We start from the raw sequence: 24,593 nt of genomic DNA on the forward strand, positions 1-24,593 counted from the left end.
AGGATTCCACAACATCTTGGGATTGATTTGATAGCACAGATGCTGAGAGGACTTGGTGAGAATGAACTTTTAATCAATTTTGTTGAAGAGGCACTATCATTGGTACTGAGAAATAATACCTTTAAGTTTGGCCATTCCTGGTACCTGCAAAAAAGTGGGGTGGCTATGGGTACCCCGGTGGCATGTACCCTGGCTAACCTCTTCCTTGCACACCTTGAGGACAAGTTGATTTATAGCCTGGATAATCCCTACATAAGACATATCAAGCAATATCAGCGCTTTGTAGATGATGTATTGATAATTTGGGATGGTAGTAAGGAACAATTTGAATCTTTTGTGGCATATTTGAATTTGGAAAATAATTACAATATGCTTTTCACGTTTTCCTTCAGTGATAAGACTATAGAGTTCCTGGATGTGAAATTGACGGCCCAAGATGGGGGGATCACTAGGGAACTCTATAGAAAACCTACCACTGTCAATACATTGCTACACTATGGCAGTGCCCACCCAGGACACGTTTTGAGATCGGTCCCCTTCAGTCAATTTTTAAGATTGAACAGGATTACTAATAATCCGGATATACTGCATGCTCAAACAATAGATCTCAAGCAACGTTTTCTAGAAAGAAGTTACCCCCTCGATTTAATCAATTTAATGCAAAAACAAGCCGAAGAGAAAATTTCGCTTGAAAAAGATCCACGTAATAAAAATCTTATGAAAAAAGGCGAAAAAAAGCAACTAAATCGCTTTGTATTCAACTTTAAGTATGGCCCTATGGACCGTGAGATTAAATCGGTGATAAATAAAAATTGGCATATAATCGAGGGGGTAACTGAACTCAAAGAAATGGCCTTAAATAAGCCGCTGGTGACACATAGGCGATGCAAGAACATCGGTGATATTATAGTCAAAAAGCGGTACATTCCTCCTAGAACCTGGTTACAGCATAGTGGCCCTGTTGGCAACTACCGATGTGGCAACTGCTCTTTTTGCAGATTCCACATAACTGGTAGAACTCTTGAGATTGGTGGCCATTTACATACAGTAAAGCACCTGATCACCTGCAAGACAAAAATGGTCGTTTATGTAGTTTTTTGTCCGTGTAAATATTTTTACATAGGTAAAACTATACGGCAGCTTTTTGTAAGGTTCAGAGAGCATAGGAACTCTATTGTGAGCGGAATAGGAGCCACAAGGTTGATTAACCATATAAATGAATGTCATAATTCCGATCAGAGTGTATTGTCCTTTGCAGGGATGGAATTGATAGAACCCCCACCTAGAGGAGGTGACTCCCATAAATTATTGCTTAGGAGGGAATCTGAATATATTATGAAGTTCAATGCCATAGGCCCGCTAGGGTTAAATGAAAGGAATGATCTTAGTGTATTCTTGGGTTGATTCAGTGCACATTTGTTTGTTTCATATGTGTAAGTCTTTGCTATTATGTTGTGTGTTCAGTAAGATTTGGGCATATATTATCATTGTTTTTAACATTTTTAATTGTCTTGACATCAGCCACATGTGGTATGTGGATAAAAAGGATCTGATGTCATACCGATTCAGACCAGCTGAAGCACTGTGTAAGTGCGAAACGGCCGTCGTCTGACGTGTCCGGCGTCCTCTCCCTCCCCACCAGCCCCCACCGCACATGTAACCCCTGCGCTTGAAATAAAGCCGCAAACCTGCACAGCAACGATTTGGTGAGTGCCGTTTTTTCTTCTTCCCATATTGTGTTAATAAGTCCCACCTCATGTTGCACCTGACCGCAAGGTGCTGTGATGGTGACAATCCCCGTGGGATAGTCTCGGCGGTCCCCATGTATGCAAACCACCCCCACGGTACGTCCTGTGGCCTTTACTTTAGCCCTTAGGGTTGATCGCACAAGGGTCACTAAGCTTCCGGAATCCAACAAGCCTGTAACCGGACATCCATTCACCTGTATTTGGCACAAGTGGGGCTCAGTCTCTGGGGAGACCAGGTCAGCGGTACACACCACCTGAGCATACATTGAACCCCGCCGGGTAACCCCACAATCCATGGGCTCCGTGGTGAGTGGACACTGGGCTTCCATATGTCCCACCCGCTGGCACCGCCAACATCTAATAGGGAAGGAAACCCCCTTGACGAGTTGTCGTTTAGGGTACAGAACCTTCCGGACCTCAGGGACGGCGGGCGTGGCCTCAGACGGGACGGTAGCGGACTCCTGCACCGGTGTCGGTGGTGGGTCCTTGGCCCTAGGCTTGGAGGGGCCGGACCGACGGGCGGTACGCAAAGTCTCAGTGTCCCGTATCAAGTCCTGCGTAGCCACATGCCGCTCTACCAGAGACACTAATTGGTCCAGGGTACTCGGGTCGCTCTGTCCTACCCACCGTTGAATGGTGACGGGTAAAGTGCGCACAAAACGATCAACTACTACCCTTTCCACCATTTGCGCCGGGCTCAGAGTGTCAGGCTGCAACCACTTTTTTACGAGATGCAACAAGTCATAGGCCTGGGAGCGTACGGGTTTGGCTTCCTCATAGAACCACTGATTTACCCGCTGAGCCCGTACATAGGTATTCACCCCCAACCGAGCCAGTATTTCGGCTTTCAAAGATGCATATTCTATGGCGTCCTCGGTACAGAGGTCCAGGTACGCTTTTTGGGGCTCCCCCGTCAGATAGGGCGACAATACCTCAGCCCACTGGGGGGTCGGCAGCTTTTCCCGCTCGGCCACCCGCTCAAACACCGCCAGGAACGCTTCCACATCATCCCCGGGGTCATCTTTTGCAACGCTTGTCTCACCGCTTTCCGGACGCTGCCGTCGTCACCCGGTCCCGGGGTTGTTGCTGCCGGTCCGGCACGGATCGACTTGGCCAGTAGAACCATCTGTTCTTGGTGCCTTTGTTCCTGCAATTTCAAAGATTGCTGTTGATGATCCAACGACCGGAGCAGGTGTGCATTGATCTGTTGCTGCTGCTTTAGTATTTCCTCCATGGTGTCGCCGGGTTTGGGCTGTAGTATAGTCGCTTGAATCCAGGACATGTGCTACCGGGTCACCAGAAATGGAAGCTACACCTCACCGGGCTGGCATGCCCGCCGATTCTCCACCATATGTGAGGTAGCGTGGTCGGCTGCGCAGCAGAAGACACGGGATCCAGGCACCAAGGGTCACAGCACACGGTTTAATATCCAAACAAAAGTCCACAACAGTACACATGTGCCTCTCCAGCAGAGAACTCAGGGAGTTGTGTTCACTCCCTCACACTCGGCACCCCCGCCCTTGTTCCTGTTTCCTTTTAACCCTTCTTTCAGCCTGTAGGGAAACAGCATTAACCCTGGAGTGGAGTTGCTTTCTATCATGGAGTGAGCACAACCGGGGCGAGACATACCGGCCGTCATAGATAACCCCGGTCACAGTCTCACAATATATATATATATATTATATATATATATATATATATATATAGATATATATATATATATATAGATATATACTAGAAGGTGGCTCGATTCTACGCATCGGGTATTGTAGAATTTACGTATTGTGTAGTTAATGTATGATTTTTGTTATATATATATATATATATATATATGTATATGTATATATATATATATATATATATATATATATATATATATATATATATATATATATATATGGATGTTGTTGTGTGTAGTCACCAAGTGTTTGTGTAGGCGCTGTACATGTTCTGGGTGTTGTCTGGGTGTGGCGGGGGGTGAGAGCGGTGTTGTTTGTGTGTTGCGTTGTTTGTAGAGCGCTGTGTGTCTGTAGCGTTGTGTGTGTGTGTTGCGCGGTTTGTGTGGGTGTGGGGTGTGTGTGTGTTTTGGGGGGAGGTATGTTTTGTGCAATGTGTGTGTTGTGCGGTATGTGCGTATATTTGTGTGTGCCGCGGTGTTTGTGTGTTGGGTGTTGTGTGTGTGCGGCGTTGTCTGTGTGTGTGGGTGTCTGTGTAGGGCAGTGTTTGTGGTTCCCAGTGTGTGTGTGGTGTGTTGTGCAGTGCGTGTGTGGCGGTGTGTGTGTGTTTTGGGGGGAGGTGTGCACCCCCCATCATGCTCCATCCCCCATGCTGCGCACCCCCCATCGTGCTCCATCCCCCATGCTGCGCACCTCCCATCGTGCTCCATCCCCCATGCTGCGCACCCCCCATCGTGCTCCATCCCCCATGCTGCGCACCCCCCATCGTGCTCCATCCCCCATGCTGTGCACCCCCCATCATGCTCCAACCCCCATGCTGCACACTCCCCATCGTGCTCCATCCCCCATGCTGCGCATCCCCCATCGTGCTCCATCCCCCATGCTGCGCACCCCCATCGTGCTCCATTCCCTATGCTGCGCACTCCCCATCGTGCTCCATCCCCCATGCTGTGCACCCCCCATCATGCTCCAACCCCCATGCTGCACACTCCCCATCGTGCTCCATCCCCCATGCTGCGCATCCCCCATCGTGCTCCATCCCCCATGCTGCGCACCCCCATCGTGCTCCATTCCCTATGCTGCGCACTCCCCATTGTGCTCCATCCCCCATGCTGCGCACTCCCCATCATGCTCCATCCCCCATGCTGCGCACTCCCCATCGTGCTCCATCCCCCATGCTGCGCACTCCCCATCGTGCTCCATCCCCCATGCTGTGCATTCCCCATCGTGCTCCATCCCCCATGCTGCGCACTCCCAAACGTGCTCCATCCCCCATGCTGCGCACTCCCCATCGTGCTCCATCCCCCATGCTGCGCACTCCCCATCGTGCTACATCCCCCATGCTGCGCACCTCCCATCGTGCTCCATCCCCCATGCTGCGCACTCCCCATTGTGCTCCATCCCCCATGCTGCGCACTCCCCATCGTGCTCCATCCCCCATGCTGCGCATTACCGATCGTGCTCCATCCCCCATGCTGCGCACTCCCCATTGTGCTCTATCCCCCATGCTGCGCACTCCCCATTGTGCTCTATCCCCCATGCTGCGCACTCCCCATCGTGCTCCATCCCCCATGCTGCGCACTCCCCATCGTGCTCCATCCCCCATGCTGCGCACCCCCCATCGTGCTCCATCCCCCATGCTGCGCACTCCCCATCGTGCTCCATCCCCCATGCTGCGCACTCCCCATCGTGCTCCATCCCCCATGCTGCGCACTCCCCATCGTGCTCCATCCCCCATGCTGCGCACTCCCCATCGTGCTCCATCCCCCATGCTGTGCACTCCCCATCGTGCTCCACAGTCACACATCAGACAGTATACACGCACACATCTGATCGCATACACTCACACACACACCCCACTTCTCCCTGTGCCCACCGGTGTGCGGTCCCAGCAGCTGTGCTGCACGCCGTGCTCCTCTGCCGACACTCACAGATCCGATCGCATACACTCACACACACACATCAGAAGAACACACTCACACACATCCGATCGCATACACGCACACACACACTGACGATATCGCACATACGCGCTGACACAATCACAGCATCCGGAGATACTACATGTTTCCGGCCATGTGATCCTCCGGCAGGTCCTAGAAGGTCACTGCACGCACAGTATCGCCGCCGAGAAGCAAGCAATATCACGGGATGTTGTGAGTGTGTGGATGCGATCTGATGTGTTTGTGAGGTGTGTGTGAGAGTGAGTGTGATCTGATGTGTGTGTGTGTCTGTTCTTATGTGTGTGCATGTGTGTGTGTTCCGCCGCTGCAGAACCTTGATGCGCTCACCTGGGAGCCGGTGTACGCTGGTAACCATGCTACAATATTACTCGATGTGTTCCATGGTTACCAGCTTACCCCGCCCCCCACTCGCACGGGAGCCCACACCAGCGTACGCTGGCATACGCCGATGTGGGCTCCCGGGGGTACAGCACTCACCTGGGAGTCGGTTCGGGGAATGCGTGCGGGGGGCGGGGCCAGAGCGAGCGTGCAATGCGTGAGGGGGGCGGGGCGTGGCAGAGTTGCCAATGCGTGCAGGGGGCCAGGGCAAGAGGCCAATCCGTGCGAGGGGGCGGAGCCGAGGCGAGACAAGCGGCCAATCCGTGCAGGGGGGCGGGGCCAAGGTGAGGCTAATCCGCTGTTTGTCACCGTAAGGGCACAATTTTGGAGCAAGACAGACAGACAGACAGACAGAATAAGGCAATTATATATATGGATAGATTATATATATATATATATGTATGTATATATATATATATGTATATATGTATATGTATATGTATGTATATATATATATATATATATATCGTAACAATGTGGTTATTGTCTGTGATGTACGCCTGGAAGCAAACTCCAGTGCGATATAGGACAGAAAGTATCAATAAGGTTAACAAGAGCCAGGTTTACGAGCAGTCAGAAAGATGGGTGGAGTTGACTGCTCGCTCACATATCCTCACACCTGAAGTGTGGTGCTTCTAGTAAATTGGAGACCTGTAGTCTCAGTCTGTGTATGTGTGTGGAGGTGAGCAGACCTTCATCAGTGATACTCTTATTAAAGAGCCAGATGCTATCCTGAGCGGGTGGACCTGCTTGCCTGAGCAGAAGGAAGCAACTGTTTTTTCAGGATAACCTTGTATGCGGCTTGATTCATATGTCCTTCACAAAGTTTAATCTGCCCTATTCCAGCCTTGCTGAAGCATCCCCAGATCACCACCGATCCTCCACTAAATTTCACAGTGAGTGCAAGACACTGTGGCTTGTACGCCTCTCCAAGTCTCCATCTAACCATTAAATGACCAGGTGTTGGGCAAAGTTGAAAATTAGACTCATCAGAGAAGATTACCTACTCTGGAAATTGGGCTGGAATTGGGCAGATTAAACTTTGTGAAGGACGTATGAATCAAGCCGCATACAAGGTTATCTTGGAAAAACAGTTGCTTCCTTCTGCGGACTGTGAGGACTGTTTTTTTCAGAAGGACAATGCATCATGCCACACAGCTAGGTCAATCAATGTGTGGATGAAGGACCACCACATCAAAACCCTGTCATGGCCAGCCCAATCTCCAGACCTGAACCCCATTGAAAACCTCTGGAATGTAATCAAGTGGAAGATGGATAGTTATAGACACAAGCCATCAAACAAAGAATAACTGCTTACATTTTTGCACCAGGAGTTGCATAAGGTCACCCAAAAGCAGTGTGAAAGACTGGTGGAAAGCATGCCAAGACGCATGAAATATGTGATTAAAAATCATGATTATTCCACAAAATATTGATTTCTGAACTCTTCTTGAGATAAAACATTAGTATTGTTGTTTCTAAATGATTATGAACTTGTTTTCTTTGCATTATTTGAGGCCTGAAAGCAATGCATTTTTTTAATAAGCCATGGAGAAAAAGACATGGATCGCACATCCCAAAAATACATTAATCTAAAAGCCGCTAGGCAAAAATTTAAATAGAACATGAGGTTCTTAGTTACCATTCTGATCAGACTGTATTAAGCCCACTGCCACGTCACGGCGAACCTCTTGAGTGGGTCCCTAATCTAACGCCTTTATGGTGCGGCACTGTGCACCAACCACTGCCGCAGCGACAAAGCACCAGCAAGGCAGGCGACCTGGCGCCTCACAGCACCCATGCTGCAAGGCAAAGCCCCCAAGGCTCCAGGCCGCACTGCCCCACTGTCACGACATCACCACAACAGCGGCCACTGCACAGCACCAACACACAGTGAGAGAAGCTGCGCACTCACCTCCCACCGGCTCCCATGTGTAAACTGGGAGCAAAAAAGGCTGACCCCTCTTGCAGTCTCCTGCTGATTAAAAACACCTGTGCCAAATGGGGGGAGTGCAGATCCAAGCAAAAAACAGAGGGGGATAGACTGTTATATAACAAGCCATGGAGAAAAAGACATGGATCGCACATCCCAAAAATACATTAATCTAAAGGCCGCTAGGCAAAAATTTAAATAGAACATGAGGTTCTTAGTTACCATTCTGATCAGACTGTATTAAGCCCACTGCCACGTCACGGCGAACCTCTTGAGTGGGTCCCTAATCTAACGCCTTTATGGTGCGGCACTGTGCACCAACCACTGCCGCAGCGACCCAGCACCAGCAAGGCAGGCGACCTGGCGCCTCACAGCACCCATGCTGCAAGGCAAAGCCCCCAAGGCTCCAGGCCGCACTGCCCCACTGTCACGACATCACCACAACAGCGGCCACTGCACAGCACCAACACACAGTGAGAGAAGCTGCGCACTCACCTCCCACCGGCTCCCATGTGTAAACTGGGAGCAAAAAAGGCTGACCCCTCTTGCAGTCTCCTGCTGATTAAAAACACCTGTGCCAAATGGGGGGAGTGCAGATCCAAGCAAAAAACAGAGGAGGATAGACTGTTATATAACAAGCCATGGAGAAAAAGACATGGATCGCACATCCCAAAAATACATTAATCTAAAAGCCGCTAGGCAAAAATTTAAATAGAACATGAGGTTCTTAGTTACCATTCTGATCAGACTGTATTAAGCCCACTGCCACGTCACGGCGAACCTCTTGAGTGGGTCCCTAATCTAACGCCTTTATGGTGCGGCACTGTGCACCAACCACTGCCGCAGCGACCCAGCACCAGCAAGGCAGGCGACCTGGCGCCTCACAGCACCCATGCTGCAAGGCAAAGCCCCCAAGGCTCCAGGCCGCACTGCCCCACTGTCACGACATCACCACAACAGCGGCCACTGCACAGCACCAACACACAGTGAGAGAAGCTGCGCACTCACCTCCCACCGGCTCCCATGTGTAAACTGGGAGCAAAAAAGGCTGACCCCTCTTGCAGTCTCCTGCTGATTAAAAACACCTGTGCCAAATGGGGGGAGTGCAGATCCAAGCAAAAAACAGAGGAGGATAGACTGTTATATAACAAGCCATGGAGAAAAAGACATGGATCGCACATCCCAAAAATACATTAATCTAAAAGCCGCTAGGCAAAAATTTAAATAGAACATGAGGTTCTTAGTTACCATTCTGATCAGACTGTATTAAGCCCACTGCCACGTCACGGCGAACCTCTTGAGTGGGTCCCTAATCTAACGCCTTTATGGTGCGGCACTGTGCACCAACCACTGCCGCAGCGACCCAGCACCAGCAAGGCAGGCGACCTGGCGCCTCACAGCACCCATGCTGCAAGGCAAAGCCCCCAAGGCTCCAGGCCGCACTGCATGAGTGCGCAGCTTCTCTCACTGTGTGTTGGTGCTGTGCAGTGGCCGCTGTTGTGGTGGTGTCATGACAGTGGGGCAGTGCGGCCTGGAGCCTTGGGGGCTTTGCCTTGCAGCATGGGTGCTGTGAGGCGCCAGGTCGCCTGCCTTGCTGGTGCTTTGTCGCTGTGGCAGTGGTTGGTGCACAGTGCCGCACCATAAAGGCTTTAGATTAGGGACCCACTCAAGAGGTTCGCCGTGACGTGGCAGTGGGCTTAATACAGTCTGATCAGAATGGTAACTAAGAACCTCATGTTCTATTTAAATTTTTGCCTAGCGGCTTTTAGATCAATGTATTTTTGGGATGTGCGATCCATGTCTTTTTCTCCATGGCTTGCAATGCATTTTTTTGTTATTTTGACCATTTCTCATTTTCAGAAAATAAATACAAACCTTATTGCTTGTAAATTCAGAGACGTTGTCAGTAGTTTATAGAATCGATGAACAATTTACATTTTACTCAAAAATATACCTATAAAGAGAAAAATCAGAAAAACTGACAATTTTGTAGTGGTCTCTTAATTTTTTAAGTTTTGCCAGAGCTGTATGTATATATATATATATATATATATATATATATATATATATATATATATATATATATATAAAATTTGTTTATTTATTTATTGTTTATTTGTTTATTTAAAAAATATTATTTATAAAATGATAATACTCCTGATACAGCTCCTTGCTGAGTGATAAATGAGCTGAGGTATGTTGAACTTTAATTGTGATAAATGATCTGTTTATGCGGGACACTTAATTGGTTTTATGTTCATTCACTTGGAAAGGATCTAAATCCAAAGACCACTCATGTGCTATGTCCTGCGTTTTCAACCCCCCAAGTAGACAGAGCAAATTTCCATTTAGATGAGAACCAGCATCTGTTCACTTTTATCATGTACAGCTTGGCTACGGCTATTGATCATTAAATACAAAGCTGTAGCACTGCCCATTGGGTATCTACATTATCAGAGGTGCCATACAAATCTCACTCAGATAAAATCACATAAATCCCCTGAAAACAAAAATTAACTGAAAATATCCATGGTTACCTAATAGCATGGAGATGCTTCGAGGAGTAGCTCAGTATAGTCTAATGTATTGCCAGGGCCTGTCGCCAGTCAAACAACAAACAGGTACTATGGTTGCCAAGACCCAAGTCAATCTCCACATCTGATCACACTCTATTTAGTTCCAGATAAGTCTCAGTGGTTCTTTATATCAAGAAACGACACGCTTAAAATGTGGGAAAACCTGGAGTATGATGTCCATGAAGCTGAATGCCTTACAACGCGCAGCACAATACACAGTAAGTGTATACGCCACTATACTATATGTGCAAAAGAAATATACAATGCAAGCATAGAAATCCCTAAACACTTCATGGTGGGTATATTAAGACAATATCACTGCCATCCCTAGCCAGAAGCTTCCATACAGTAAATGTCCGTTAACCTCGAATAAAATGGATAAGAGTATATTCACATATAGCAGGACCATTTGAACCAGTCCTACCGAATGTATGGAATTGCAAGGCTATACCATTGCATATGTTTACTATAAACTGGTAATAAATAAAGTACACCCTATTGACAAATGTTTGATCATTGGGTGAATCCTCACATACATCAGATTTTTCCTGCTTACCCTCTGATATCTCCCGCAGAAGTCTTGTGACTTAAGCCTCAGCAAACATTTTGACTTCTCTGATATATTGACGTAAATAAGAAACACTGGGTACTTTGCACACTACGACATCGCAAGCTGATGCTGCGATGCAGAGCGCGATAGTCCCCGCCCCCGTCGCAGCTGAGATATCTTGTGATAGCTGCCGTAGCGAATATTATCGCTAAGGCTGCTTCAAATGCACTCACCTGTCGTGCGACGCCGCTCTGGCCGGCGAACCGCCTCCTTATTAAGGGGGCGGGTCGTGCGTCGTCACTGCGACGTCACACGGCAGGCGGCCAATAGGAGCGGAGGGGTGGAGATGAGCGGGATGTAAACATCCCGCCCACCTCCTTCCTTCCGCATTGTAGCCGAGACGCAGGTAAGGTGGTGTTCCTCGCTCCTGCGACTTCACACACAGGGATGTGTGCTGCCGCAGGAGCGAGGAACAACATCGGACCGTCGCATCAGCGTAATTATGGAATTCGCCGACGCTACACCGATGATACGATTACGACGAGTTTGCGCTCGTTAATCGTATCATCTAGGATTTACACACTACGATGTCGAGAGCAACGCAGGAAGTGTGTCACTTTCGACATGACCCCACCGACATCGCACCTGCGATGTCGTAGTGTGCAAAGTACCCCTAAAGGTAAAGTTCTCCTATAAGGATGCATGTGAATGGACATTAGTGTTGTGAAATACAATATGTCACTACTATCCACCTTTTCAAAGTCAACATTCTTCTAATTAGTTATATCCCCATGTACCAGTCAGTAGCGCCAGAGGCAGACATATCATTGGTGCAGCCTGTGCAGCCGAACAAGGGGCCAGAGGTAAGAGGGCCCATTTCTACCTCCAATGCTGGTGGAATTGTACATTTTGATGAGTTTTTGGACTTCATAGGATCCATTTACTGTTTTTGCATAGCGGTCGTCTTCCCTCTGTGTCCACCAGTGAGTAGCGCCCGTCAGAAAAATATGGCAGCCTTAATGGGGTAATATGAATGTCGACCTTTTTTTGTCCTTTTCCACCTAGGTGTCTCTGTTAATGTAGGGGGACAAGCAGTCTATTTCTCAGAGGAAAATAATATTTGGTTGAAAAGAGTCACAAATATGACAGACACAACAGACCTGAAGATACTTCACATTGGCCTAGGGACCATAACCTCTTTATCTGTTGACTGGTTACAGGACAAGATATATTTTATCATGTATAATCAGGTGAGTATGTATGAGCCAAGTGTATATGTTGGGTATATATAGGTTTTATACTGTCTGCATATCCGACCCTTCTCCATTGTATGATAGTTTTGGGCATAGCTGGCTTCTTCCACATTTACAGAAGATGTCATTTCACTCCCACCTTGCTATAAGTAACAGCTACATTCACACTCCAAAAATGTTCAGGGTGAAAGGAGACCTCTTTCTTATTTTTTATTACAGCAGCCAGTGTAATATAAAATATTAAAATTGAAAAAACCCATTTAAATTCATATCTATTATGTGTAGAATTAATGAACATAAACATCACAGTAACATGACGTATGATAATTTAAATAACACGTGAACATCAGAAAAAGAAGAATTATACATTTTGCTATATCATAATGTGTAGTTGACATAATTTTGCTTCTTTATTGTAGATATATACCTGTAGTTCATGGAACTGTTCTTCTACTGCTAATATACCATTAGATATTATGAAACCCAAGAAAATTGTAGTGGATCCATATAACGGGTATTTATTTGACTGTGGTTATATATTTATTTGTTATACATTTTTTTTACTGTGCTGTGTATTGCATATGGGCTACAATAAAGTTGGTTATGTGCACTGACCAAAAATATAAACACAACACTTTTGGTTTTGCTCCCATTTTTCTCGAGCTAAGCTTTAAAATTGAAGACTTTCTCTATGTACCTTTTTCTCTCAAATATTGTTCACAAATTAGTCTAAAGGCCACTTTACATGCAACGACATCGCTAACAAGATGTCGTTGGGGTTACGGAATTCGTGACGCACATCCGGCCTCGTTAGCGACGTTGTTGCATGTGACACGTACGAGCGACCGGTAACGATGCAAAATACTCACCAAATCGTTGATCGTTGACACGTCATCCATTTCCCAAATATCGTTGCTGATTTTGGATGCAGGTTGTTCGTCGTTTCTGAGGCAGCACACATGTGACACCCCAGGATTGACGAACAACACTGTACCTGAGTCCCCCGGCAACGAGGTGGGCGTGACTTTCATGTGGCTGCTCTACGCCCCTCCGCTTCTATTGGACGTCTGCCGTGTGACGTCGCTGTGACGCCGAACGAACCGCCCCCTTAGAAAAGAGACTGTTCACCGGCCACAGTGACGACGTTAGGAAGGTAAGTATGTGTGACGGGTACTAGCGATTTTGTCTGCCACGGGCAGTGATTTGCCCGTGACGCACAAACGACGGGGGTGGGTGCGAATGCTAGTGACACCACTAGCAATGTCGCAGTGTGTAAAGCCCCCTTTAATCTTTGTAAGTGAGCACTTCTCTTCCAAGATAATCCGTCTACCTCACAGGTGTGGTATATCAAGATGCTGATTAGACAGCATGATTATTGCACAGCTGTGCCTTAGGCTGGCCACAATAAAAGGCCACTCTAAAATGTGCATATTTACAGTATTGGGAGTTCGGGAAGGGTCAGAAAACTTGTCAGTATCTGGTGTGACCACTACTTGCCTCATGCAGTGAAACACATCTCCTTCACATAGAGTTGATCAGGTTGTTGATTGTGACCTGTGGAATGTTGGGCCACTCCTTTTCAATGGCTGCATGCATAAAGTTGCTGGATATTGGCAGTAGCTTGAACACGCTGTTGTATACTCTGATCCAGAGCATCCCACACATGCTCAGTGGGTGACATACCCAGTGAGTTTGCTGGCCATAAAAGAACTGTGATATTTTAAGCTTCCAGAAATTGTGTACGGATCCTTACAATATGGGGTCATGCATCATCATACTGCAAGATGAGGTGATGATCTTGGATGGATGGCACAACAATGGGCATCAGGATCTCGTCATGGTATCTCTGTACATTCAGATTGGCATCAATAAAATGCACTTGTGTTCGTTATCCTTAACATATGACTGCCCACTACCATAAACCTACCGCCATAATGGGTCACTCGATTCACAACGTTGACATCAGCAAACCGCTCACCAACGCCACACACACAGTCTGCCAACTGCCCTGTACAGTGAAAATTTGGATTAATCTATGAAGAGAACAACTCTCCAACATGCCAGAAGCTGTAGAATGTGAGCGTTTGCCCACTCAAGTCAGTTATGATGACGAACTACAGTCAGGTGGAGATCCTGATGAGGATGACGAACAGATGAGCCTCCCCATGAGGGTTTCTGACAGTTTGTGCTGAAATTCTTTGGTTATGCAAACCGATTGTTGCAGCAGCTTTCTGGGTGGCTAGTTTCAGATGACTTTGGGAGGTGAAGATGATGGATATTGAAGTCCTGGGTTGGTGCGATTACACGTGATCTGTGATTGTGAGGCCGGTTGGATGTACTACCAAATTCAGTGAAATGCCTTTGGAGAAGATTTATAGTAAATAAGTAAACATTCAGTTCACGTTCAACCTCTTTGCTTGACATTCCTATGGCCAATATGCCAATTGCACGCTCCCTCAAAACTTGCAACATCTGTGGCATTGCGCTGTGTGATAAAACTGCACATTTTAGAGTGGCCTTTTGCTATGGTCAGCCTAAGGCAATAATGTGCAATAATTGTGCTGTGTTATCAGCATCTTGATATGGCACATCGGTGAGGTGGATTAATTATCCCAGCCATGGAGAAGTGCTCACTAACACAGATCAAGGCCTCTTTCACACGTTCGTGAAAAACCAATCACGTTTTTCACAGACGCGTAAGAGGTGCGTTTTGCCCTCCGTGAGCCGTGTTTATGGCCTACGTGTGTTCTCCGTGTGTTATCCATGATAACACACGGAGAACGGGAACTTTCTGCTCACTGTCCCTGGCGTCGCTGTCCGTGGTGCTGATCTTTGGTGTCCGGTCCTGCCGACTCCCCGCTGCTGCTCCTTCCAGCCGCAGTGAAGTGATTATTCAATGAGCATAATGAGCAGCGGTCGGAAGCAAGTGACAGCAGCGTCAGAGACAGGAGGGCTGGAGAAGGTGAGTAAAGTTTTTTTTTTTTTTTTTATTTTCTCAAACACGTGTGTTTTCTCCGGCGCATGTCACACGGAACACCTCCGTGTGGTCCGTTTGCGTTCTGTGTGACACCCGTGATGCCGGAGAAAAACGGACATGTTGACGTGTGGAGCACACGGACACACGTATGCTCCACACGTACACACGGTCCATGGCAGAACACGCACGTGAGCGCAGACTCATTGATTTTAATGGGTCTACATGTGCCCGTGTCTCCGGTACGTGAGGACAAGGACCAAACACGCACCGGAGACAAGGACGTGTGAAAGAGGCCTAAGACAAATTTGTGAACAATATTTGAGAGAAAAAGGCCTTTTGTGTAGATAGAAAAAGTCTTAGGGGCACTTTGCACACTGCGACATCGCAGGTGCGATGTCGGTGGGGTCAAATTGAAAATGACGCACTTCCGGCATCGCATGCGACATCGCAGTGTGTAAAGGCTGGATGATACGATTAACGAGCGCAAAAGCGTCGTAATCGTATCATCGGTGCAGCGTCGGCGTAATCCATGATTACGCTGACACGACGGTCCGATGTTGTTCCTCGCTCCTGCGGCAGCACACATCGCTGTGTGTGAAGTCGCAGGAGCGAGGAACGTCTCCTACCGGCCTCACTGCGGCTTCCGTAGGATATGCGGAAGGAAGGAGGTGGGCAGGATGTTTACATCCTGCTCATCTCCGCCCCTCCGCTCTGATTGGCCGCCTGCCGTGTGACGTCGCAGTGACGCCGCACGACCCGCCCCCTTAACAAGGAGGCGGGTCGCCGGCCACAGGGACGTCGCACGGCAGGTGAGTGTGTGTGTGAAGCTGGCGTAGCGATAACTTTCGCTACGCCAGCTATCACCACATATCGCTGCTGCGACGGGGGCGGGCACTATCGCACTCGGCATCGCTGCATCGGCCTGCGATGTCGTAGTGTGCAAAGTGCCCCTTAGATCTTTGAGTTCAGCTCATGAAAAATGGGAGCAAAAACAAAAGTGTTACATAAATATTTTTGTTGTATATTATTACTTTATGTTAATAGCAGCAGTAAATCTGTAGCATATTGCTAATATTCTGAAATATTCTTTTGCTCTACTTGTAGCTATTTATTCTTGCTCCTGGAGGATGGCATTCACAGAATGATTCTCCCTGAACCCTCCATCGAGACAAATATAACAGAGCATATTGTAAAATACGACGACATTCAGGATTTCATTCTCACTTTCCAGTCCAAGAGAATAGTATGTGCTCGGAAAGTTAGTCAGGACATTTCTTACCTGATATCTGTTTTCTTAGATGGCACTGATGAAAAAATCTTAAGAAGCAATTCTGCAATTAAAGACATGAAAAGCTTTCTTTATTTCAGTGACTCTTTAATATTCACTGATGGAGACAGTGTGTGGTATGAAGAATTTTTCATGAACACTTACTTTTACAATCAATATTTACTAACCTGTGAAGTTTCAGATTCATCATCATCATCATCATCATCATTGGACTATAATAACATGATCTTGTACGCAGAGTCTGCGCAGCCAGTTCCTCTGCCAGGAGTTCCTGAACATCTTTTGGTGGTCTTTGGAACAACTTCAGTTGAAGTCCTTTGGAAGCCACCAATGTTAACAGTTGGAGCCAGTAAGTCATTATGTTGGAGAAGTGCGTTATATCAGTTTTTGTGCTTCATGTGACAAGTATTGTTTGGCCTCTGTAGTTCATTGGTGGGTCCTCCTTGACTCACATGTATACAAAATGTGAAACAATGCCTCCACACCATGTGCCATTTATAACACATGTACTGTTATGTGGTCAAGGACCTTTGGCCCCTCCAGAACGAGGGAACAGGCCCCCGTACATATTCTTCACTTCCTCAATGCCTTTACTCTAACTTTGGCACCAAAGGAGCTGAAAAACTCTGGGTCCTAGATATCTAGTTTTATGACTATATTGATATTTATAGAAGGTACTGTAGGCACACCCTTATTAGAGACATTTTCCAGGATTTAGGGTCTATTTACATGGCCTGACTGGTAGAACTAAACATTTACTGGTCAGTGTTTGTTTAATAACCTGTTTACACAGGCAAACCTCAGTAAATGATGTGGACTGAACAATCTATAATAGTTCTCAGCAGTTTGAGTCCTGTTCACACAGGGTAATGCACCACCAAAAAATATAATCTCTTGGGTGGCACAAAAGATAATTTCACGCAATAAACAAGTGTCTTGCTAGTTTATCTGATGGTTGTCAGCCTATTTACAATCTTTCAGCAACAATGCAGTATTAGAAATTGAAAAAGTATCCTAATCCTTAATATAAGATCAGTGGGGTCTGACACCTGGCACCCCATGAACAGATGTTTGAAGCTCACACAGTAGTTGGATATACACAGTGTACAGAGCTGTGTAACACTCACCGCTGGTGAAGGTGGCAAGTGGGAGTGGACCTGTTTCGCCCGGGGACCAGGGGTACTCAGATCCGAGCCACAGAGTCACTTCTGTGGGTATCACGGTAGCGTGACCCGGTCTGTGATCCCAGGCTCCACAGTAAAAGGGGTTTTGTTAAGGGAAATTGTCCGTGACGCCACCCACGGTTGTGGTGAGGTTGGAACACCACCGCTGCTTTGGACGGGGATCCCGGGAGCGATGGTATGGGGCAGCTAGATGTTATTTCTCCCCTCCGTGGGTAGGGGGTTGGTTGTCCCGGGGCCCGGTGATGGGGTAAGCAGGGAGCAGGGCGCAGTGCTGCAGTGCGGTGCCCGAGGGCACGGGTGTACTCACAAGAAAGTCACACGGAGTCACTGGTGAACTAAGAATTGCCGGTGTCCGCGGCCTCCGGTACGGGGGTGTTAGTGTCCCACACACGGTGCAGCAGCCCTTGTTGTTCCTTCCCTGCAGCCAAGTGCCTTTTTCTCCTCTCTCTTCCTCTTTCTCCTCAGCCGGGAACGGGGAATCTACTCCCCTGTAGTGATCCGGGTACCCAGGTACCGAGGGGCCACCGCCCTGCTCCGGCTACCTGTTCTGGCCCCTTCCTCACTACGGCCTGCCCCGGCCCTTTTGGAGAACGCTTCACTCCCAGCCTGGGAGCTACACTCCAGACTTCTGTCCTGTCTGCTCTCCACACACTCTCTGCTCCAGCCCCTCCCCTCTCCTCTGCTTTTCTCTTACACTGGGCTGTGGCTTGTCTAGCTGCACCGGTGTGAGATCAGATTACCAAGGAGGATTAACTCTTTTTGTGACAACCTGGCTGTGCCAGGGCGTCACACACCCCCTTGGTAAAACACGGCCCCTCCTCGGGCCGTCTAGGCACCGACATTTATTAAAACTGGAAAAAGGATAAAACATTTTAAACATTTTCAATCTTCCCACAGCGGGATGCACATTGCTTCAACGTTGCAACAACAAATAACACTTTTAATAATGTTAACGTAACGGGTCCTTCAGTCACCCACCCAAACAACCTAGCCTTGGTGCTGCCCCTAAAACCCAGGCAGCACCCCTTGACCCCAGTCCAGAAACGGCTCCAGATTGGTCAACGGGACCGGTACTTCGCTGCCGTTGCGGCCAGGCGGATTGCCGGAGCCGTCGTCATCTCCGTCGCGGCCGGGCGGACTGCCGGGGCCGGTGGCAGGGAGGTGACAAAGGTGAGGCCTGGGGACCCCAGGTCTGGGTTCTCCCCAACAGGCGCTGCGGGCTCCGCTACCGGTAACAGGGGTAACGGGTCGGTGCATCGCTGCGGCAGCCTCTCCAGGAACCAAAAGCTGGCAGAGTCCTGGCGTCCCTGCCTTTACAGTCCTGGTCACATGAACTGCAGTTCCTTCCTACTGCTCCCCCTTGGTACTCGGGAGCAGTCCTTCCAGCAGCTTTTAAAGTTTCCTTTTCGCTTCCGGTCCTCCGGAGCTTCACTTCCGCCCGCGTTCTCAGGGGGCGGAGCCTCTTTTTCGCGCCCAACGCTTGGGGAAGAAGGTGCTGGGCGGGAGATTTTCACGCCCAAAATGGCGGCAAAGATGGCAACTTTCAAAAATTTTGCAGCGGATCACCGCTGACAGTCCAGAACAAGGCGCACTTCCTCCAGGTAACTGGATGGGTTCGATCCTGTTCGTGACGCCAAATGTTTCGCCCGGGGACCAGGGGTACTCAGATCTGGGCCACAGAGTCACTTCTGTGGGTATCACGGTAGCGTGACCCGGTCTGTGATCCCAGGCTCCACAGTAAAAGGGGTTTTGTTAAGGGAAATTGTCCGTGACGCCACCCATGGTTGTGGTGAGGTTGGAACACCACCGCTGCTTTGGACGGGGATCCCGGGAGCGATGGTATGGGGCAGCTAGATGTTATTTCTCCCCTCCGTAGGTAGGGGGTTGGTTGTCCCGGGGCCCGGTGATGGGGTAAGCAGGGAGCAGGGCGCAGTGCTGCAGTGCGGTGCCCGAGGGCACGGGTGTACTCACAAGAAAGTCACACGGAGTCACTGGTGAACTAAGAATTGCCGGTGTCCGCGGCCTCCGGTACGGGGGTGTTAGTGTCCCACACACGGTGCAGCAGCCCTTGTTGTTCCTTCCCTGCAGCCAAGTGCCTTTTTCTCCTCTCTCTTCCTCTTTCTCCTCAGCCGGGAACGGGGAATCTACTCCCCTGTAGTGATCCGGGTACCCAGGTACCGAGGGGCCACCGCCCTGCTCCGGCTACCTGTTCTGGCCCCTTCCTCACTACGGCCTGCCCCGGCCCTTTTGGAGAACGCTTCACTCCCAGCCTGGGAGCTACACTCCAGACTTCTGTCCTGTCTGCTCTCCACACACTCTCTGCTCCAGCCCCTCCCCTCTCCTCTGCTTTTCTCTTACACTGGGCTGTGGCTTGTCTGGCTGCACCGGTGTGAGATCAGATTACCAAGGAGGATTAACTCTTTTTGTGACAACCTGGCTGTGCCAGGGCGTCACAGACCCACTGGACCATAGGAGGATTCTAGGCTTATCTTTTTGTAGGAGGGGCTTAACTAAGTGCCCGCCGTGGGGCAGAACACCAGGTGCCACTCCCAGGGCAGTAACCAGAACTTTGGCAGTTGAGGGGATTAGGTAGATAGCAGTACCAGGGTCAGATAATGAACAGGACAGTCAGGACAGGCACTGGTAGGACAAACGGGGCTGGCAGGACAAACAGGGTAAAATAGGAACACAGTCTAGAAGGGAACAGGCAGAACAGGTATGAGCAAGTAATGAACTTCTGTCAGGGGTCATCAGGCTTAGGTCACCAGGCAAGGGACATCAGGCACAGGACAACAGATACAGGTGCAGCCGGAACAGAACATCTGGAGGAACACTGGTCATCATGGTCCAAGTCATCAGGCACCGATCACAAGGCACGGGACATCAGGCCCATGACATCGGAAACAGGTGCAGCCAGGATGGCTGAGGCAGACAGGATGACAGGTGCTCGCAGGTATAGACATAGGTGCAGGATTCAGACTAGTATGGACACAGGTACAGGATACCGGCAGCTACCAGGAAACAGACAGATCTAGGTCAAGGGAAACAGACAGGACAGACACAGCAGGGCAGAATCGATTGCTTGCAATACTGGTGCTGAAGGCTAGGAGACCAGAGCAGACAGACAGCTAGGGTCCAAACTTAAGCCTTAAGTACCTGGTGCCTCCCAGTGATAGGCTGGGTAAACCTTTGCATAGTGTGCATGCTTTCACATAAAGGGACAGGAAGCACGTGCATGCAACTCATAGACTGGAGGTGAAAACTGACACATACGTGGAGGGATGAGCTGGGGACTGCACTACACATGGATGGCAACGTAGGATTACAGATGACCACGTGACATGTGGGTGGCTATGGGGGGGGGGGTGAACGGAGGAGCACGTACCATGAGGATGGAAATGAGGAAGTGCAAAGAACCACGCTACGCGTGGACTGCCATGCAGGTAAACACAGAGGATTGTGCAGCACAACGATGGCCATGCAGGAAAGAGGAGAGTACAAGGACGTGGTGCTAGGGTGTCACAGCAGCACCATATATTGGTGTTGCTATTCATTAGTCCATTTTGTTGCTAAATTCCTAACCAAACATTGGTTTCTTAAAGTGGCTGAAGCCAAGCCTGATTGAATGTTTCCTGCAAATAATCAGTATTGTGATAAAATAATATTTTTGTGTTTTAAAGGTCCTACAGCTTGGCAAAAGTGGACATATAGCATTTCCATATTATCAGAACATGGAATACGTCAGATTGTCTCTAATGATAGTACAACCCAGGTGACATTGACTGGTCTTGACTTATCTACACACTATGAAGTGACTGTACAGGCATCATCACCTGCGGGCAATAGCAAATGGACAGACCCTGTGGTTGGAACAACTCTGTGTTCAGGTGAATTATTTATTTTAGTGTCCAGATTCTGAATACAGGTGACAGGCCCACATTCAGAAATTATGGCTGTGTTGTGGATTTTCAGTTAAGATTTCATACACATATTTAGCAAGAAAGCCCAATACTGTACAAGCGAATGGGGTTTTTAGAGCTCTATTCACATGTAGCAGATTTTTGCTAATCTTTTCTGTAAATTTCTAACATGTAATCTAACACTCTTTCAGGTCATGTCCATTACCATGTTTGTATTGCTCTTTTCTGTTTTGCTATATTTAGTAATCTACTTTGGTTTCAGCTGAAGAAGACCCCCATTTCTTAGCAGTGGGCGTAACTGGGATATGGAGGCAACCTCTAGACAGGTTCGGTCCTGGAGAGCTGATCTCTGACCGTCTCAGATATGTTACAGGTAAATTGGTTAGTCAGTGTTATAACTTTTAAAAACAATATTCATACAGGAATAGTTTAGTTGGAAAAGAATCAGAATAACTTTTTAAGAAATTTTGCCGGGAAAGGCCATGGTCAGAAAAATATAGTCTCTGCAGCGGCTGCCCAATCAATGTAAAGTGAAATAATGTTTATGGCTGAAAAGCACAGAGACTACAGAAAAAAGTGCATATGTTGCCCAATGAACCTTTACGCTCATAAACGTCTCACCATTAAAGGATTATTCTCATCTATATAAATAGGTATTGACGGATAGTGCTTGTCAACTGCAAGCAATTTTTCAACTTACTGATTATAGAAATTATGAGATGTACTACCACTTTTCTTTTTGTTTACAGCTTATTGCCTTGGAAACCGAGCACCACTGCAGGACAGCAGAACATACACAGTGCTTACAAGCTCTATACTATTGAGATTGTAAGCATTGTTTTAAAGCTGGCCACAATTGCTGGAGTGCACTGTTACCTCCTAATTAGTGATGAGCGAGTATGCTTGTTACTACTCGTTACTCGCACGAGTATCACTGTACTCGGGCTACTCGGCGGGGACCGAGTAATCTCGCGATACTCGTGCTGCACTCGTGGTCTTCATCCCTGCATGTTGGCGCTCTTTTGAGAGCCAGCCCTCATGCAGGGATTGGCTGGCAGACCACTGCAATGCCACAGCCCTGTTAGTTGTGGAATTGCAGTGATTGGCCGGCCTGCACAGCGTGACCGAGCCTTTATACCGGCGGGCGCGCTGTGCTCTGCACACAGCCATCCAGACAGTGAGTGCAGGGAGAGTGTTGCTGCTTCAGGGAAAGGTTTTCGGCCCTTTATAGTTAGTTCCGGAGCAGGGCTGCAAACAGTGTGACCAGAAGTCCTTCTCAGGACTATTATAGTTGTATACAGGCAGGCAGGGTATAGCCAGGTCGGAGTACAGTAGCAGAGTCCTTCTCAGGAGTATTGTAGCTGTATACAGGCAGGGTATAGCCAGGTCGGAATACAGGCTAGTGACCAGAAGAGTCCTTGTCAGGACTATTGTAGCAGTATACAGGCAGGCAGGCAGGCAGGGTATATAGCCATTCCTAGTGGTGACCGTATACCAGCCTTCATCATATCTGGGGCTGGTGTACACAGTGTAAAACAGTCCAGATAGTGTCAGACTTCTCAGTAATTGTCGCTCCTAAAAACCTGTTAGGTTCTTAGTGCGTCCGTGCTTGCATTTAAAAACCGCACGTGTGTGCCTGTCGGTGGCAGCGTACAGGTGCACGTTTTGCACAAACTATTATATAACGCACAAGTCTAGTGAATAATACACGTCAGTCAGCAGTGTCTGATAGTGTCAGACTTCTCAGTAATTGTCGCTCCTAAAAACCTGTTAGGTTCTTAGTGCGTACGTGCTTGCATTTAAAAACCGCACGTGTGTGGCAGTCGGTGGCAGCGTCAGGCTCCATATTGTCCCTGGATAGAGACATGCATGATGGCCTGTAAACCTGAAGTGCCCATTGTAAGGAAGTGGGTCTATTGTAGTATAGCCCTTAGGCAGGGCAGCCAAAAATTTGGAGGCTCCACATTGTCCCTGGATAGAGATGTGCATGAGGGCCTCAAAACATTGTTCCCATTGCAAAGGAGCGGGTCTCCTGTCGTTGTAATGCCCATTCTGAAAGAATGGGCGAAAAAATTTACCACTGGGGGTATACCTGAAACAACGGCCTAACTATTGTAACGGTCATCATGATGGCGCATGAGGAGAAGGAGGAGCAGTCCAGCGATTAGCCAAAGTCCAGAAGTGTGTTACCATGGGTGAGTGGAGGTACATGGCAAATTCCCGTTACAAACTTTAAATTCCGCTGTCATTTGCTGGTGGTGTGGTGAAGTCTGGCCCAATCCAACCCTTGTTCATCTTGATCAGAGTCAGCCTGTCAGCATTTTCAGTTGACAGGCGGGTGCGTTTATCTGTAATGATTCCACCTGCGGCACTAAAAACACGCTGTGACAAAACGCTAGCGGCAGGGCAGGCCAGGACTTCAAAGGCGTAGAGAGCCAATTCATGCCATGTGTCCAGCTTGGATACCCATTAATTGTAAGGCACAGAGGAATGTCGGAGTACAGTTGTTTGATCTGCAAGGTACTCCTTGAGCATCTGGGCAAACTTAGGATTTCTTGTGGCACTACCCCGCACCTCAGGGGCTGTGGTATGTGAGGGGCTGAGAAAACTGTCCCACATCTTGAAGACTGTTCCCCTACCTCTGGCGGATTGGACTTGTGCCCCTTTCGGCTGTACGCCTTGGTTGTCCACTGATTCCTGACCTATGCCGCTAGCGTTTTGTGAGGGGAATGCTTTGCCTACTTCCGTGACTATGGCCTTCTGGAACTGCTGCATTTTGCCTGACCTCTCCGCCTCGGGAATAAGAGACATAAAGTTCTCCTTTTAGCGTGGGTCTAACAGTGTTACCAACCAGTAATGATTGTCGGCCAAGATGTTCTTAACGCGAGGGTCACGAGACAGGCAGCTTACCATAAAGTCAGCCATGTGTGCCAGACTCTTAACAGCCATCACTTCAGTATCCTGACCAACACGATGACTGAACATGCTGTCCTCCTCCTCCTCCTCCTCCTCATCATCATCATCTACCCTGTCCTCTGGCCAGCCACGCTGAACCGAGGATATGACTGCATGTCATATCCTCAATTTGGCCGGATAGTTGCTCCATGTCTTCATCCTCCTCCTCGTCATAGTCCTTCACTGCACGT

At 48.4% G+C, this 24,593-nt stretch overlaps 1 protein-coding gene across 1 annotated transcript in view; it reads left to right on the top strand.

Moving 5' to 3' along the window:
* Positions 1–24,593, top strand: part of ROS1 (ROS proto-oncogene 1, receptor tyrosine kinase) — a 480,047-nt gene that overhangs the window by 63,247 nt on the left and 392,207 nt on the right. The window contains exons 7-12 of the mRNA XM_075340023.1: positions 10,377–10,493; positions 11,891–12,075; positions 12,498–12,592; positions 16,160–16,692; positions 21,208–21,414; positions 21,710–21,820. Coding sequence (XP_075196138.1) covers positions 10,377–10,493; positions 11,891–12,075; positions 12,498–12,592; positions 16,160–16,692; positions 21,208–21,414; positions 21,710–21,820 — 1,248 coding nt within the window. The remainder of the gene's footprint in view (positions 1–10,376; positions 10,494–11,890; positions 12,076–12,497; positions 12,593–16,159; positions 16,693–21,207; positions 21,415–21,709; positions 21,821–24,593) is intronic.

The sequence above is a fragment of the Anomaloglossus baeobatrachus genome, chromosome 3 (assembly GCF_048569485.1).
Source record: "Anomaloglossus baeobatrachus isolate aAnoBae1 chromosome 3, aAnoBae1.hap1, whole genome shotgun sequence".
Taxonomy (NCBI): Eukaryota; Metazoa; Chordata; class Amphibia; order Anura; family Aromobatidae; genus Anomaloglossus; species Anomaloglossus baeobatrachus.